Here is a 19,080-nt window from a genome sequence, read left to right on the forward strand (position 1 = left end):
AGGTAGGGCTAGCCCCCTTGGGCTGTTGTATGAAGGCTGAGTGAGTGGAACTGGGAGGCCCCAGAAAAAAGGGGGAAAAAAAAGGAAAAGATTTGTTTTCCTGCTGTGGCTGTGAGTTTCTTCTTGTGCTTCATGCTTAGGAAAAATAATCCCACTTCTGACACCACATGTAATAACTTAGGCCAACCATGGCTGGGGAAATAGTAAGATAAAGGAGGCAGACACTGGCCAATTAAATGTAAGCGGTCCTGGTGTACTCTAGCTTCCTTCCTGCGTCCCGGGGCTCTGAGAACGTATGCTCTGGTGAAGGGATCCTCCCTTCACCCAGGATTCCCTGAGTCTGACTCTTAAGGTGGTCTGAAGGAGTTTCTTGGAGATTCCCCTCACACAGCTACTGTACTAACAAAACCCACAGCTGCAATTTACAAAGAAGATAACCAACTGCTCATTTGGTTCCATGCCCCTTACACCTGTGCACAGCCCTGGACGTGACCTGTCTATCTAATGCATTTTTTAAGCTCAGTGCTCCTTCATCAGAGAGCATTTCTTCTCCAAGAAAGGAGTACTGGCCTTTGACATATTTCCAGGGTTCTGCACAGTTGCAATGGCCACACTTCAAAGGTCTAAATGTGAGTCAGTAATTTACTCTTTCGGATAATAGAAGGACTAGGGGACACTCCATGAAGTTAGCAAGTAGCACATTTAAAACAAATTGGATAAAATTCTTTTTCATTCAATGCACAATTAAGCTCTGGAATTTGTTGCCAGAGGATGTGGTTAGGACATTTAGTTAGCTGACTTAGGAAATAGCCACTGCTATTATTGGCATTAGAAGCATGGGACCTACTTAATGTTTTGGGTACTTGCCAAGTACTTGTAACCTGGATTGGCCACTATTGGAAACAGGCTGCTGGACTTGATGGACCCTTGGTCTGACCCAGTATGGCAACTTATGTTCTTAGCAGCCTGGGAGTTTCTCATGCTTGTAGAACTCAGGTAGTCTTTTCCCCGTTCCACCCTTATAGGTTTAATGATTTAGTGGTTACTTTGTGAGACATTTTGTTACTAAAAGCTTTGCCAAGTGCAATTCTTGTCAGTCTGCCCTTAGATTAGGGTTTCTGCATGGTGTCCAACCAGGTCTTCAGGGATAGGCTGAGCCAGACCTGGTTGGTTTGGACTTTGTAAATAATGAGGGTAAAACCAGGACTGGCTGAGCTCGCCACTGATGACCTGGATACCATCGGGTAACTCTAGCCTAGGCGCCCACACTTTCAACTACAGCCAAGACTTGATTTTGTAAGCCTATATTTATCTTTCACATTCCTGTTTGATAAGTCGGGAAACGACTGGACTTTGATTAAAGAACCCAAAGAGATCACTCTATACACAGAATGTTTGCACAAGACTCGCTGTATAATAACCCATGCCCAAGGTCATGCTTCAGCTGAATATATATCAACAAAAATAAAGAAAGCATGACAGTGTGACTTAACATACAGGAAATGTGATAAGACTTGCCTTACTTTTCCAGTGATAGCTAATTGCTAGCATAGTAGTTAATAGCACAGTCCCTATTTATTTAACTTTCTCCACTATGCATTGGAATCGAGTTTCAAACTAATCATATGAATTCTGTGATGGTTGAAGACTGCAAGTAATTTAAACCCTATTCCAAACGTACTCAGTGAGCAAATTAAATGAAAAACTAAGAGAAAAAAAAAACAGAACATAGATAAGAGCCATAAAGTTTGCCTGGGGGAAGAACCAACCAATGTTGGGAGACTGAGCTAATCACATATTTTTCTTCAGTCCCCAATCAGGGTTCTAAAGTTCCATTTGCTGTAAATATTTTTAGATTGGATGCTGTATGATGAACTGCACAGCATATTTTACTTGCATCCTGAATGGTGAGACTGGACAATCTATAGAAGAAAATGGGGTTTTACTGTGCCAATGTTCCTGCATGTTTAACTGATAAACACTTAAAAGTACACTTTATATCACTGCTGGAAATCTAGAATTTAAGACAGCTGCTAAATATACCTGTCTAATATTAGGATCTAGCAAAAATACCTGTTAGAAACCACAGAACAATTAATTAATTTGCAAGGATTAAGCATTTAAGAGATGCATTTAAATTTCAAATGTTCTGTTAGCCATTAGTTTCAACAGTAAATTACCTACTGTTAAGTACCAATTACATTTATTAAATGACAAAGTCGTAAAAGGCAGGATAAGCCAATCCTGGCTGTGTCCTGTTGCACGCATGGACTTGTAACTTCAATTTGCCTACAAAAAGCAAACCTACAGTTCAATACATGCAGAGGAGCAAAACAACATGATCCACTGCCATCCAGCACAGTTATCAGTGCAGTCTAATATTTACAGAACAAGGCTATGAAATATTTGCTATTCAAGTCAAACCAATGTATAAGGTTCTGTGCCAGATAATTTACAGTATACCCCTGAAACAGCTTACAAGTTGGCACACACCAAGGACAAGTGACTATTATTTCAGAGTCACACAGGGAACAGAACTGCTATACAACATGCCTTGCAACCAGAATTCATTCACTCCTTGTGTGTCTATGAATAAGTCACTTAACCCCTCCAAGTTCTCTAACTTAAACTGCGAGCTCTCTGAAGCAAGAGAACATGGTAACCATGCAATATATCTTGTTTACCAGCATGTATCTTACCGCCAATTCACAAAAGACCGTATACATGCAAGGAAAGAGAGTGTTCTGCTCTGTGCTGCTAACAGCTCCATATCAAAAGTCCTGGTTTCATCCTACAACATGCATGCACAGTTAGGTCTGATTTTATGCATGTAATAAACGTAAAACAAGGACTGTTGCCTTCTATACCTTATCAAAAGGAACTGTCAACAACCTTAACCTCCAGGGTAGTGCAACTAGGAATGGCCTAGTGATTAGAGCAATGAGCTGAGAACCAGGGTTGAAATCCCACGCCTTCCACTGGCACACTAGTTTTATCGGGGCTCAATTACTGTAATTCAATCTATATAGAGAGTAACCGATAGTTGTATTAAAAGCACTACAAGTGGTACAGAATCCGGGGTCAGATCATATATACCAGTTTTGCAATCAATCCACTGGTTGCCAATAAAGTGGTGAATTGGATTTAAGATCCCAACATTAATTCATAAAGCATTAAATAATCTTCCAATGCTGAAGATTTATCAACCTCCAAGAGTATTAAGATTTACAGGGTGTAATCTGTTAGATGTACCCTCCCCCCATGACAAGAGTGCCTTGAGGAAACACATCACGGTAGCAGGGCAACTAATCTGAAATTCTCTCTCAGAGGCTCTGAGGGCAGCAGTATGCATTAGAACTTTTAGGGAAAAAGTAAAAGCTTTATTCTTCAGGCACGCATTTGGAATAGAAGAGAGTTATAAACCTCCGAATTAGCAGTTGTGTAGTTCTTGGCTGTGGAACAATTTACAGATGTTGCGCAGGGTTACTGAAGGAGGTTCTTAGAGCCCGGATGAGTATCGCAGCTGAAAGATGCACACCAAAATATGTTGTGATGTATATATCTCAATTTTTAAATACATATGTGATGGGGCTATGCCAATCACTAACATTATCCCTATGTAATTCTATCTAGGGGCAGTAGGAGGGGTTGTGATATTTTGATTCCTCCCTGTGCTATAACCCCCACCTTTTGGAGGGATAGGCTTTTTGGGGTATAAAGACCACTGAAGTATGCTCAGGGATAGTGGGTCAAGAGCTAAGGAGAAGGAAGGAGACTAAAGATTCCTCAAGGACCTCAAGGCAACAGGACAAGAGATTTCCCCAGGATCTCAAAGCAAGGTGGTTGGAGAGGTGGAGATTTCTCCTGGATCTCACAGAAGGTAATTCAAACCCTTGGCAAAGATGTTTTGATTCTGACTGACCAGAGCTCAGACATTTGCCCATTTGACCAGTTAACAGATGGGGTAAAGAGAAGGAAGCTGCCTTTTGAGCCACTAACTCAAGAGACTGTTTTTGGTAGCTGACTTACAGTTAAAGATTTTGACTTGTTGGAACTCTCTTTTGGATATTTCACTTGAGGGATATTTTCCAGACCAGTTCATGCCTGAACTGGAGTTAACCCACTCTCACTAGTGAGGATATTTTCAATCAGGATGAAGGTGCAAGAGCAAGAAGGGAAGTGAATAGAATAAGAATGAACTGAAAAACCATGTGCTTTTTTTTTTTTTTTTTAAATTGATCATTAGATAGATGTTGATTCTTATTTTTGCCATCTTCACCTGGTTTCGCTTCTTTAAGTTTCGGTAAAGACTACCTTTTACTTGAACACCAACCACAGACTCCAGTGTTTTCATTGAGTTTTACCCAAGTGTGGGCTTACTGGGGAATGAATGGACCTTTTTGTGATTCCTGGTTTCTCCTGGCAGTGGCTGTTCTGGCCACCCTGCTTCTAGTTTTCATTATTTGGCACCTTCTGGAAATAGTCAATAAAAAGTGTGACATGATCACAGAGAGGCCCCGGAAGAGAACTCTTTCTCCCCGTCCGTACTGGCCTTCGACCTGTAGCACGCCTAGCCTAGTATAGAGCTCTGAAACGGGGGATCGGCTACACATATGTATTGTGTACGTTGCCTAGGACTATGGATTGTGAAGCAGAAACATTTTTTTACATAGATAAAACTTTATCTCCTGTTGCCTCAGGTATCCATTTAAACTGTAAGCTCTTTGGTACAGGGTGAATTATTAATACTGCTGAAAACTACCTTGAACAGTATTCCTTCTTTCCAACATTATTTGGAAAAGCAGGCTAAAATTCAAAATGATTATTTCTACAGCTTCCATATTGTCCACCCCCCTATCCCTCTTTCAGTTATATATGTAACCCTTTTTCCACAGATGGCTTATATCCCAGGGGTCCATAAAAGGATTTCCTTACGTGGACTAACTCCTCTGTCCTTTCCCCTTCTCTTCATTCTCCCAGGGGGATTCTTCTCTATGGGGGGGAAGGGGGGAGGATAACATTCTTGGCCCAAGCAGAGTGTGTGTGTGTGTGTGTTACTATAGCTCTTTGGGACAGGTACACTTACAAACCAGGCAGAACTCACTGGATGAGTGTTCAAATTAACTACTCTTAAAAGATCTATAGATGCAAAACAGAGTGTCCAAATACCCCCAGCGTTCCCAGATTTACCTGAGCCAGGATTTGGATGCTCTCTAACTCGGTGGAAAGTCCCTCCAGGGACATCTCCCTCCAGGGGCATCTCCCAAGGTAAGGAACGATGATTATCCCAAGGTGGCTGGGGAATCCTAAAGCAGTGACCGGATCCCTTTCCCCAGTACCGGAGGTCCACGTTCAATCATGAACTTCACCTGGCAGCGTCCTGTGTCCCGGGATGGTAACTCCGTGGGGTGTCTCCAGATGTTTCTCCCTAGATGATTCCTCTTCAAAAGATAGAAACTGGCCTCCCAGGAGAAAAGGCCTATACAGTTACTGAAAGTCTCCACTTCTGGGAAAAAGAAGAAGGGGGCAGAAAATTTCTCGCTTTCCCCAAAAGATAGAGAAATACAACACTTGCAGAAACTTGAATCAGGATCTCGTCTCACACTGGATGCTGCAACCTCTTCTTATGCTGGTCGTAAAGGTGTACAGTCCCTCCTAACTACCCTGAGCTAGGGATACAGCCTATCATGAATGGGACAGGTAAAAAAAAAAAAAAAAAAAAGTAGAAACCAGAAAAATTGTAAAAAAAAAAAACAAAACACACAACCCCAAACATAATGCCCTTCTTCCTTCCAGGCCTATTAAAGGAACTGGCAAGGCATGTGCCTCTCTTCTCCTTTGTCAGACAGCACACCATACATATCCTTCCCTTCTGAAAGCTATCTACATCTCTCCTAATCTCATTAAACTATCCACCAATCAGAAGAGATGGAATGGGGATCACAGGGATACAGGTGAGCAATACACACCTTGCAACTTTGGGTGGGAAGAAGAGAGGAGACGGCTGGCCAGATTTAAACCTGCTATGCTATTGCCTAGATTCTGCCAGCCAAGTTATAGCCATCCACAAGGGCGGATTGTGGGAAAGTAGTGGCCCGGGGGATTTTTCTCCAACTGGCCCATGGGTACCCAATTATACATACAATATAATTTACATATATATATATATGCACCAGTGGTGGATTGCAGGAAAATATAAGCCTGGGGGATTTTTTCAAAACCAGCCCTTTCCCTGCAGCACATATGTCAACAGCTCCCAAAAGCACGCCATGTTAATTCTGGAACCTGATGGAATTGAGCTAAAATATCTCCAAAATAAACGTCTTGTGAGGTAAAACTATTACTTATAACATGTATATTATACTCGTATGGAGTGCTGAAAAACCCTGCAAAAAAGTAAAAAAAGATCCTTGGAATTGGTATTAGGCCTATTGTAATGTGCATTGGGTATGAGCTTTGCCCTCAGAAAGCCACAAGTAAACTGGATTACAATTTCAATACAGTAAATATCCATATCAAAACTGCAATAACTGCCAGCACACAAACACTAACAACCCTACTTATGAAAAGGCAACACTGTGATCATTACACCAGACTCTAAAAAGCCAATACACCTACTGTTAGGAAAACAGAAAAAGCCAAACTGCTACAGATCCCTACACAGAACCTCCACACTAGCAGAATACATCAGTCACACACACAATACAAACAGACCCTTACAAAAATGCAGAATAAAGTAACCATAAAGTATTATTACAAACATTCAGACAAAAATTGAACTGTTAACCGCAACAGGCCAGACTATTGTGCGGTGCAACAATGGAAAAACAGAAATATTACAATTCCTGAAAAAAACATCAAAATCAGTAAATATAAAGGATCAGTAGAAGCAAAACCATACTAATAAAAAGAATATTTCAAAACAGCTGACAAATAGAACAACATCTAATAATTGAAAACTCATATACATTTTCCAGACCAATAAAATATTTCAAACACTATGCAATACTTAAAACTTTAAAAGGATAAAAAAAATCCCTGGTTGTTCATACCTGGAATCCTTTGATTTCCAGATGCCCTGAGATTGTTGTGGATTAGCAGGGGAGAAGTGAGGGGTTGTTCCTCCCAATCTCTCTCTCATATAAACATACAAGATCATAGAACAAGCTCTCACATACACAGACACAAACATGCTCTCAGACACAGCAACACATACACAGACATGCTCTCAGTCACACACAGACATGCTGTCTCAAACATGCAGTCATACACACACACACACATGCTCTCACTCATTCACTTCCTCCCTCCCCAGTAGAAGTACAGCAGTAGCCTCCTCTTTCAGCCCCCATGGCAAAGGACCTCTTCATTTTTCTTGAGGCCGTGGGGGAGAGGGAGGTATCGCTGTTGATTTTCCTCTGGCTCTTGATGCCTCGTCCTGAGATGGCCCAGGGGATGCGCTTGCTTGGAGGTGGAGGCTGAGGCGCTGTTGCTGCTGCTTCTTGGACGCCGCACAAACTTTAAGCCACTGCTGCCTCTTCCTACAACGGCCAGCGCTCTTCTTCTTCCCGCCCACGCGGACCCACCACTTCCTCTTCCGGGCCGTGCAGATAGGAAGAAGGAGAAGTCATGCTATCGCCGCCCCCAGACCGTCTCCTTCTGTGGGAGCTCTTTATTTCCAGTCACCCTGATATTAGGAGGTTATCATCTCTCTCTCACACATACCACATGTCCATTCTCTCTCACACATACACTGTCACATACATACACATTCATTCTCTTATATCCACTATAACCTCTCGCTCTCACTGACACTGACACACTCTCAGGCTCTAAGACACTCTCTCCCCCTCCACACACACACAAACTCTTACTCCCCTGGATTTTCTCATACACACTCATGCTGTCACTGGCTCCCTCACATACACACAAACACACACACCCAGGCAAGCTCCCAGTCATTCTCACACACACACACACACTCAATGACCCTCCCATTCATTTTCACAACACTCCCTTCCCGTCCCCCAGGCATGCACACATTCATTCTCACACACAGAGACCCCCAGGCAGGCACCCATGCATTCACACACATACACCCCCAGATAGACTCCCATTCATACACATGCACACACTAAAGGCAGACCCCTCTCTTTCTTTTGCCAGCAACCTCGGAACCTCTCTCATTCCTCTGCTGCCACTGTCACTGCTGCCGCGTGGCTATTGGGGAGGCGCCGATTGCTGCTACTGACACTGAAGCCCATTCTGCTGCCTCCTCTGTGCAGGCCCTGTGGGCTTCCACTTTCTCCATGCTGATCTCGTACATTGTGAGATCCTCATAGAGAAAGTGCTATTCTTGCACATTCCCAAAGATTACATGTGCCAATCACTAAAATGTAATTTTTTTTTTTTTTTACCTTTGCTTTCTGATCTTAGTTTTCTAATCGGTTGGCCACCGGCTTTTTTTTTCCACCTTCCCTTTCTTATTTTTTTGCCAATTCCTTTTATATTGTCTTTTTTTCTATTTCTTTTCTCTCCATCTTCTTCCCTCAAACACACAGTCAGGTTCTCATTCTCACATGCTTTCTCTCTCTCACACACACACACGCTCTCACTGTCACATGCTCTCTCTCATACAATCATTCATACACACTGGCACATGCTGCCTGACTCACACACGCACAGGCTGTCTCTCACTCCCACATGCTGTCTTGCTCAAGCACAGGCTCTCACTGTCATATGCTGTCTCTCTCACACACACAGAGGCTCTCACATGCTGTCTCTACAAACATTCAGGTCCTCACTCCCACACACAGTCTCTCAACTCATCTCATACACCCACACTCTACAGACCCTCAGCCTCTCTCTCACCTCTGGGCCTCCTCTTCGCGGGTCGCCGCAGGATGGGCTCGGCTGCGGCCCTGCTACCAGGCCTCTTCCTCTTCTCAGGCCGCTGCAACTTGGGATTCGCGGTGGCCCGTAAGCGCTGCTCCTCTTCTGCACGCGCTGATGCTCCTCCTCCTTCCTGCCGGAGCCGCGTGGGCAGGAAGGAGGAGGAACATCAGCGCGTTTAAACGCGATCTTTTTCTTCGGGCCGTGGTGACATGAACTCCACCATGGCCCGGCAGATCTGCCTGCTATATGCGTGTCGCTGCTCAGCGGCCGCATGAGCCTCCTTGCTCCCGGGGGCATTGGCTCCCCTCGGGATACCACTGCTCTCGGCGCCCTAGTCCCAGGCTTAGTGCCCTAGGCCCTGGCTCTGCCGCGGCTTTGCAGGTTCTCTCCCGGCCTGCATGGCTTTCTTCTGCCATGGCAAGATGGGCTCTGCCGCGGCCTTGCAGGCCATTCTCCCGGCTCCGCAAGTTTCTCCGTAGGCCACAGAAGCCCCACTTCACTTTGGCTGGAAACGTTATAATTAAAAAAAAAAAAAATCATGTGACAGGAGTGACCGGCCCACCGGGGGAAGCCCGATAGGTCAATCCGCCCCTGGGCCATCCAAATTCTGGATGAACCTGGGAGTAGTGGTAGGTCCTGCCAGATACCTTACATACCCCCAGGTCCACCCAGAATTTGGCTGCCAAGTGAAACTTAGGGAACTAAAATTAGCCAGTCATCCTGGTAAATTCTCAGAGGCTTTGATCTAGCCAGCTAGGTTCTTAATTAGCTGGATAAATTCCTTTATAAACTGACTCCTAACAGATAAAACACAGACACTGATCATGCCATTTGATAGACAGAAATGACATCTACCGTGGATCATGTTACCTATCATTTCATAGTGAATGCTTGTACTTCTCTACATGACTGTAACTAGTCTTGAGCTGCCAATGAAATAAAAAGGTGTGAGCTAAATATAAATAAAATAAATTGTAAAATTACTGACGAAAACCATAATGATAACCCAGACCCAAAAAATAGTCCTCCCCTTTCCTTATGTTACCAATGAAAGTTTACTGCATGTTATTAAGTCTGCATTGCAGGTGAATCATGGATAGCTAAAATTACATTCCTCAACAAAAAAAAAAAAAAAAGAATTTAGGACTCCCATACTTCCCACTGCCTCTACTGAAATGTTGACCAAAAAATAAAAAAAAAGTGTGCCCCACATTTTAATAATTGTTGAGTTTTTAAGGAAAGGCTATTTTCCCTTTTCAATATTTTGAGCTTCTCTCTCTCTACCTTGGTTTCTTTTTATTTATGCATATTTAATATCCTACATTTTCATTTATAATGATTTTTTGCATACCTTTCCAAATGATCACAGTGATTTACAGAGTTTACAATCTCATTCTTGTCCCTGGAAAACTGATGGCAGAACCCAGACATGGAGAGGCAATAGACAAGAAACAGTTTCCAGCTAAAAGTCTGAAGTTGAAGGAAACTCCACTCTGTTTCTATCATTCTGACTTTTCTTTTTTTTTGTTTTAATGCTCTTACCACTAACCAGAAAACCCTGCATATATACTACTGATAAGGAGTAATAACAGAAAGGTCTTTGACTGCTGCTGTTCCAGTTTCCTCAGTTACTCCTTCCACCATGGGCACTACTCTTGCACCATGCGTTCCTTATCCTGCATCTGACCCTGCTCCCTCAGCCCCATCGCTTACTGCCAGGATCCTGTCACTTATAAGAACACTGTACAATGGGGAGATAATTTTCAGCAGCACAGCTGTCATGATTTCCACCGAATTTTAGGCTACAAATGTACAGCTTCAATAATGTAAGCATCACACTGACCTAAAAAAGCATGCGTGCGCCTCTATGCTCCTTCTCAGGAGGCACAGCCTAGTTGTTACAACAGCAGGCTGAAAACCAGGGTTCAAATCCCATTTTTCCCCCCTGACTGATGCTCCTTGTGATCTTGGGCCAGTCACTTCACTCTCCATTGCTTCTGGCACAAACAGACTGTAAGCCCTCTGGGGCAGGAAAATACATACTGTGCCAGAATGTAACGCGCTTTCAGGTCCTGTATGCAAAGGTGAGTAATTAAATACCAAAACAAAGTCCACAGCTTAGGTGATGGATGTCCCCTAACAATCCTACTGTTATTCTGCTGTGCAGTATACATAAGGTCCTTCATTTTCAGTTTAAGATGATTTTCACCCACAAAGTCCCAGACTGTTCCAAAAGGTGAAAATAGATTTTCACCCTAATGTTATGCCAATTGGAGAACTGCTCCAGAGCAGCGGATGCAGTGTTTGAGCACTTCCCGTCACTGCTGGAAGCCAGTGCAGGCCAAAGAGCTGCTGCATTTCAGGTCCTGTCCCCTCCCCAGAGTACGCGCTTGCGTTCCAGTGCCATGGTTGCAGCGTTCCAAGTCTGGCCTCTCCCCCACGACCACTCTGTGTCTACTGTCCTGTCTATCCACAGCCACACCATTTCAAGCCTCGTCCCCCTCAAACAGCCAGAATGCCTGGAAGTCCTCCTCCCCCAACCAAATGCAAGCTGTCAGGGCTGTTGATGTACCTCCCCACACCAACCACCAGAATCACTTCCTCCTAGCCTCCCTGGCTCTATGCAGTCCAGCAGAGCATGGGAGTCACCATAAGCGTGTGCCAAAGGAGGAGTCTGGAGCCACCAAGCTAGAAAGGAGAAAGGCTGTTTCGTGGCAGCGATGTTAACTTTTGAGGATTTGTTAAATCATAGTGGCATAAGTGTTTAGAGGTCTATTTCAGTTCTACAGTAAACAGTAAATTAGGTTTATTAAAAACAAATCAGCTTAATTTTTTTTTTTTTGGCCTGTCCAGGCATCTGTCCACCAACATAAATTGATATTTACCCAGGAAGAGAGAGAGTCATTTCATGCCACTGATTCTCTCTCGTTTTTGTTCATCATAATAAATCCTGATAAATTTCCAGGAAAAAAATAAAAATGAAGGTCCCTATGTATCCATCACACATGCAACTATCATTCATGACACTATGGTGGTGACAGCACAAGGGCCCCCAACATCTTGTGCTTAGTAAGAAGTGCCCAGACTTCAACTGGCTGCTGTTCTTCTTTTCTGGGATGTGTCAGAAGCTATGGGGGCGATATTCAGCACCCTTTAGCCAGATAAGTTAGAACTTTATCTGGCTAAGTGGCAGCAACTACATATTCACCCCACTGAATGGCTGCCACTTAGCAGGATAACTAGTCAGATAAGTGGCAGGTGGGGAAAAAGCGTTCAGAGGAAGTGCCTACTCAGCAGGATAAGTTATCCAGCTAACTTGGATATTCAGAGTTAGCCTGATAACACTGACTAAGTCTAGTCAGGCTATAGAGCTGTCCTAAAGTTATCTGGCCAACTTCAGGATAGCACGAAACTCACACACACACCCCCTGGAATATCCAGGCTAAGTTACCTGGATACGTTTCTACGGTTAGTCAGTCAAGCCACACCTCAGAGATCCTGCAATATATTACACAGTGTAAGGCCTAATGAAAATATAGCAATGGTTTGGGAGCTTTGTTATACTTTCTCTGATATTTTTCAGATCATTTGAAATTATAAAGTAAATAGTTTTAAATAATCTTTACCCAGAGATGATGGGCAGGGTTTCTGAATATGGTGCAAAATTACTAATTGTTGACCCATTTCTGTTTCAAACACATGCTTATGCCGTCCCCATAGAAGCTGTGTCTTGAGCCTTGAAGTATAAACTGAGGACTGCTTCTAGCCCAGTAATCTGCCTGTATACCAAATGTAAGAATGCCTCAATAAATTAGTGTGTACAGTTGCCCTAATAGGCACATGGGCGCTCTCTGAATGGCTGAGGCACTGTCAAGTGTTAGTTCAATTTTAACAAATGCTCTGAGAAATGTACAAAAGTTGAAAAAAAAGTTTCATAAAACTAGGAATTGAATTAAAACGCTAGCAGGATTTCCCTGTTCTACTTCAATTTTAAAGAACTTGTGAAACATTCACTTTAAGATCCAAATGCATTTACTCCCAGTCACCTCTGCTGTTTTTTGGGTAAATTTCAGTTTGTTTTTTCAAAGGCTTGGTTCCAGTCTAAACTGGCCAGCTCTGATTTGCAGGTTCCCTACCAAAAAGAAAGAATTTTACCAACCTATTTGTTCACTATATTGCAGCTGAGTTCTATATAAACAAATTGACATTTCCTGGCTGCTGTAGCATGACATAATTGGTACAAAAAAAATTTGCTTACTGAAGTACCTGGAGATTATACGTGTATACAGAGTGCAAAAAAACGATATGCTTAATTTCTGGTCTCTGGTTCTATTTGGGGTTTTTTGTAAGATAAAAGTATGATCTACAAGTTATGGCATACGGGAAGTTGTCCGTCTTTTATTGCCTGTGCCGACTGCTCTCATGCAGATCTACAACCATAGATGCTAGCTTTATGGGTACAGTGGGTGCTTCACTGTGTCCAGGGAGGGAGCATGTGTGTTGAGTTTAGCAATCCTAATCATTTTGGAAAGTTGGCTCCTATGGCGATATCTATCAGGATTGGACAACCCAGCCACACCTCATTTTCAACCAATTCATTCAGTGAGCACTACTTGTATCTCTTGAGAAACCCTGTAAGATCTGCCTAACCTTTTCCTGTGCCTCGGGCACTACCAAATGCATGAATACAGCGCAATGAGGGCTCACCTCCTCATCCTGCTCCTCCAGCGTGTCACCCTGCCCGGGACCCTCGCTGGCTGGGCGCTGCGTCCATGGACTTTTCTCCGCCCGCATCTCGCCTTCCTCGCCTCTCCTGCGGATCTGCCGCTCCGAATCCGAGGAGTCATTTTCCCCCAAAGCGAACGGTTTGAAGTCCCCCTCGGACAGAGTCTCCGAGCCTGAAGAGGTCAGGGATGAGGAAGACGAAGTCCCACTGCTACTGTCCCCCTCGTCTGCTAAGTCCACAACTTTCCCATCCATTTCCAAAGCTCTGCGCGAAAAGTTTGGGAGGGAGGGGGGGGAGGCAGGCAAAATAATTCAGTCCACCTCTTCCTTCATATTGGGAGAAATCAATCTGCCCAGAAGAACTGGCTCCAGCCGAAACCCATGACTAGTTTATCGCACCGGCGGTTATCGCTACTGCTGCAAAACCAGTTCAAGTACGTCCTCAGTCCAGTTCCTATTACAAAAAGCTGCAAAGCCATCCAGAGTAAACATCCTAGCAAGCATCGTCCGTGCAAGGCAAGCCGCAGTACCACCACCACCGGCGGCAGCAGCCCGCCCGCCACTCCAGCAGCCGCTTCCCATTGCCCTGCCTCCGGGACCTGGCTGCCCGCCAGCCAATAGCATGCGCGACGGTGGGCGGGCCTTGCTCGAGGCAAAAGTCTTACAAGCCTAAGCCCAATACCAGCACAGAACCAGCCGCTCAGGCAGGTAAGATATGGAGCTTTTGGGAGGTCGACTGGACCGGTCGGCCAAGATAAGATAAGGCCAAGATAAGGTGCCAGGCTCACAACGGGAGCAGGACCCTTTGGGCAGTAAAGATATGACCCTAGGTGGAGTGGAGAAGGAGGACGGTGAGTGAAGCAGATAATTGGTTAGGCAAGGGTTAAGGGGGAGATTTAATACATGCTGGCTGACTTGTTATTATAATTCAAGGTGTTGGCTGGGTGCTATTGGCCCCCATGGCTTGCCACGTAAGAAGCAGGGGGAGGAGTTGAGCTGGCAGATGCTAGCAGTGTTACTTACTGGCATCTCTGCAGCTGCTTGGTTGTTTTCTGTGGGTCCATGTTATTGTTCTGAGTTTAATTTTCCTTCTCATTTTCAGTTTTAATTGTAAGTACTCGTATCCTTTTCTCCCCCCTGTAATTCCTGGTTTCTTTTCTTCTCTGCCTGTTGCTTCTACCTCCCTTCCCCTTTCTCTCTCCTCCTACCCGTTCCTGTTATGGAGTCCGAGGAAGCAGAGGGAGGAGCCGAGCTCTCTCCTGTCGTTCCTGTGGCCTCGGTGAGGGCTGGGATTGCCCCCCTTTCTTTGATATTTCTGTGCCTGCAGCTCTCCCTGAGGCTGCTGTCTCTGAGTTTATTTTGTCGGCTCTTTCTGCTGTGAGGAGAGGGGCGGCCCGAGGCACACGTGGCCTCGTTCCGGGTGGGGGCGGGGCTGACTCGGGGGCGTTCCTCTGGACTGATTCCGATGGGGAGGGGGGGCTTCTGCGGTGAGAGAAACTCTGTGCAGCACTCCTTGTCTGCCTCAGGGCTTAAATGCTGGAGCTGCTGCATCTGAGCACCTGGCTGAGGAAGGGGAGCAGGGCTCGGTCAGGGGAATGAGGAGTGCAGCGAATATGGGTGCGCAGGGGTTGGTCGGTGTGGGTGGATTCCGAGGGACAGCAGGATGGTGGATGGACTGGGAGGGAGGGCCCAGAGTCACCACAGAGTCACCACCTCCTTCTGGGCGGGTGACAATCGGTTTGCACCGTTTGGTGATTTCAGGGATGCATCTGAGTGGGGTCCGTGGGAGGAAGGCGGGGTATGTACCCAGACCGCTCTTCCCAGAGGGTCTGGGTACAGCGGCAGTGGGGAGGCAGTGTGGAGAGACCTCCGTCAGGATGGTCTCAGGGAATGAGAGGAGATGGATTTTTCTCTGCGGGTTTTAGTGCAAGGGAGGGCCATATGGCACAGGAGGAAATGCCACCTTGGATCGGGGATGCAGGGACTTCCTAAGGGAGGGACTGAGAGGCAGGATTGGCTGTTGGTGCTGTGCCTTCTGCTGTGGTTTCTTCTATTCCTTCCCAGGAGGTTCCAGATCCAGGGTTTTCTGATGGGCCCAGCACTTCCCGGCATGAAGTATGGCAGAGTGCTGCAGTTTTAGCTGAGCAGCAGACTTCTGCAGCCCGGGATGGGACATCAGGTCCAGCAATGGGGGAGCCTAATACTCCAGGTGAGTTTATTGTGGGAGATCATAGACCCAGTAGTGGGGTATCAGATAGGGTGGTGGTAGCTGTGAGTGAGAGGAGTGGGGGGACTGGACTTGGTGCAAAAGAGCTTTCTGAGTCGGAATCGTGCGGACGGAAGACCGTCGAATCTAAGGAAAAATAAAAAACTAAGCATTCAAGGAATCATAGTAGGTCAAACTCGATCAAAGGAGGGGGGGGGTCTTTGAGAGGTGCTCTGGTGAATTTGACAGAACTTTGGGAAGAAGTGCCAAGATATTTGAGAAAGAAGACATCTTTAAATTACTGGAAGGACGCCGAGGCAAGAGGAAGGAGAAGAAGAAGAAAGGCAGAACTGATCGCTAGAAATACCCACAATTGGATTCGGGCCTTCCTGCGCCTTGCAAGTGTTATAGGACACTGGGATCCGTCACAGTACGGTCCTCTGTTGTCTTATGCAGACGGCATACTAGCAGCTAGTAAGGAGTACGAGGGTTGGTCGTGGTTGAACTATGACGAAAGGTTTAGAGATAGGATGGAGGAAAACATATATGTCATGGGGCACTCAGAATTTGAGTTTATGGCTTACGCAAATGGGTTCCAAGGTGTCCTCCGGTGCAATGAGTACGGGTTTTGGCCAGGGTTCATGGGTCAACAGGCCTTTTCGAGGCGGAGTCCCCACAAGCGGGACAGGTAAGTCAAGACAGGGTGGGGGAGACATTTGTTGGCATTTTAACCAGTCCACATGTATGTTCCCGGAGTGCAAATTTCGGCATGCCTCTTCAATCTGTGGAGCCGGGCACACTGCTACCAAATGTGACAAGCGTGCAGGAGATGGATCGTCTGTTATGCCCAGTCAAAAAGGGTTGCCCAAGTAAGACATTGGAAAGGGCATTTACCCCAGTTCGTATTTCAGCTCTATTCCCCTGGTTGAAGATTTTATCCATTAGTCAAGACGTTTTTTTTTTATTATTTCGAGGGTTTACGGTTGGTTTTTATATTCCATGCATAGCGTCAGGTTTGATTGGGGGTGGAGACAATTGTCCTTCGGTAAGAAGTAAATTGAGGGTAGTAAATACTAAATTAGAGAGTGAGATTGAATTGGGAAGAATAGCTGGTCTCTTTTAGTTCTCTTCCTTTTGAGAACCTGGTTCTATCCCTGTTGGCGGTAGTCCCAAAAAAGGAGCTGGGGAAATACAGATTAATTCATAATCTGTCATTTCCTGAGGGGCAGTCGGTGAATGATTTCATCCCTAGGGAATTGTGCACCGTCGGTACGCTTCCTTTGATTCAGCGATTCGTTTGATCAGGAGATGTGGCCAGGGTGCATTGATGGCAAAAGTGGCTATCTAATCCGCTTTTCGATTATTGCCGATTCAACCTGATAGTTTTCATTTATTGGGTTTTAGAGTCAACAACCAGTTTTATTTTAATAAATGTATGCCTATGGGGCGCTTGATAGCGTGTGCCTACTTTGAGGCTTTCATTCCGTTTCTCCACTGGGTGATGGAGCAGTTATGCGGTTCCGGCAATATTGTTACCTTGATGATTTTTTGTTAGTAGGTAAAGCAGAGACCACCGAGTGTGTCAGGTTGTTGTGGGGTTTTCAGAAAGCAACGTTTGAGTTTGGTATTCCTGTCTTCTGGGAAAATGGAAGGTCCTTGTACAAGGCTACTGTTTCTGGGTATTGAGGTAGATTCCGTTAGTATGATGTCTCATTTACCTGCAGATAAAGTCGAGCGCATGAGGGGTTGAGTCGTAAGAAGCTGTCCCTTCAACAGTTTCAGTCCCTGGTTGGAAGTCTCAACTTTGCGTGTAGGGTGATTCCTATGGGTCGGGTGTTTTTGCATAGACTATTGAGTGCCATGTCCGGAGTAGTCAAATGGAATCACCATATTAGAGTCACAGCAAAGATTTGGGAGGATTTAAGGACATGGAAATATTTTTATCCAGTTTCAATGGTACGTCATTTTGGCAGGAGGAAGCATTTTTTGAACCATGAGCTGGAGTTGTTCATCGATGCTGCGGGTTCTGTTGGTTTCGGAGCTTATTTTCAAGGGTCTTGGTGCACAGAGAGCTGGCCAGAGGACTGGGTATTGTCAGGGACCACAAGGAACATTACATTCCTGGAGTTGCTTCCTATTGTAGTAGCAGTTTATGCATGGGGGGAGCGTCTGAGAAACAAGAGAGTAGTCTTTTGGTGTGACAATCTGGGTGTTGTGGCTGTAGTAAACAAACGATTGGCTAAGTGCCTCATGGTCTCAGAATTGTTGCGGGAACTCATACTTCAGTACATGCTGTTCAACATAATAATATGGTCTCGGCATGTGCCTGGTGTGACTAATTAGTATGACTGACGCTCTCTTTTTCGTTCCAAGTGGGACCTGTTTCAGACACTTGCTCCGGAGACGGATTTATGTGGAGCAGTGGTACCTCCTTTCCTCTGGAAATTTGGTTCCCAGAAGTCTGGAAGCTGCTGCGAGCATCCTTAGCTCCTGTGACGTGGAAAGGCTACGTAATGGGGGCCAATAAGATTGTGTCCTTCCTGTATAATATGGGTAGGACGGGGGGGGGGTCCGGTTTCTTATATTCTGTTACTTCATTTTCTGAACATTCTAAGATGGAAGGTTGTTCTAGAGCGGCAGTTAACAGACAACTTGCCAGGTTTTCCTTTTTTATGAAGGTACATGGGTGGGGTTGTCCGGCCGGTCGGTTTGTGGTACGGCGGGTTTTGACCGGGTGGGGTAGGGAATTAATACAGAGTAAGGATAAACGCCTCCCTATTACTCATGATATTTTGCTGTAATTGTGGGATGTCTTGCCGAGAATATGTTCCTCTCCGTATGAAGCCTTTTTAGGGTAGCTTTTGTATTTGCTTTTTTATGGAGCCTTTAGGGTGAGTGAGCTGGTAGCCTGATCATCTAAAGATCTCGGGTCTTCTGGTTTGTTAATGAAGAATGTAGTGTTATCTGCTACATCAGTAATAATATTCATACCTAAATCAAAACCTGACCAGGAGAGCAAGGGTCTATCAGTGTCATTGCGAGCCGTTCCTGGTTTGTCCTGTAGGCAATGCTTTTCAATTTTCCCAAACTCGGTCACCCAGTCCGAAAAACTTCTTGGTTCATGCGGACTCGCGACCATTGACGAAGTATCAGTTCAAAATGGTCCTGCGTTCTGCATTGAAGGAGATAGGTTTGGATGTGAGTCGTTTTGGGACTCACTCTTTTCGGATAGGGGCAACTACATCTGCCGCTGT

General features: G+C 45.2%; 1 protein-coding gene across 3 annotated transcripts in view; it reads right to left on the minus strand.

The window, feature by feature from the left end:
- Positions 1 to 14,949, minus strand: part of MAST4 (microtubule associated serine/threonine kinase family member 4) — a 963,205-nt gene extending 948,256 nt beyond the window's left edge. For 2 of the 3 annotated variants that reach the window (XM_029575919.1, XM_029575908.1), the window contains exon 1: positions 13,603 to 14,949. In XM_029575919.1, coding sequence (XP_029431779.1) covers positions 13,603 to 13,875 — 273 coding nt within the window. In that variant the 5' untranslated portion in view covers positions 13,876 to 14,949. The remainder of the gene's footprint in view (positions 1 to 13,602) is intronic. The other variant, XM_029575928.1, reaches the window with a different exon arrangement.
- Positions 14,950 to 19,080: the final 4,131 nt, after the last annotated feature.

The sequence above is a fragment of the Rhinatrema bivittatum genome, chromosome 1 (genome assembly GCF_901001135.1).
Source record: "Rhinatrema bivittatum chromosome 1, aRhiBiv1.1, whole genome shotgun sequence".
NCBI classification, from domain to species: domain Eukaryota; kingdom Metazoa; phylum Chordata; class Amphibia; order Gymnophiona; family Rhinatrematidae; genus Rhinatrema; species Rhinatrema bivittatum.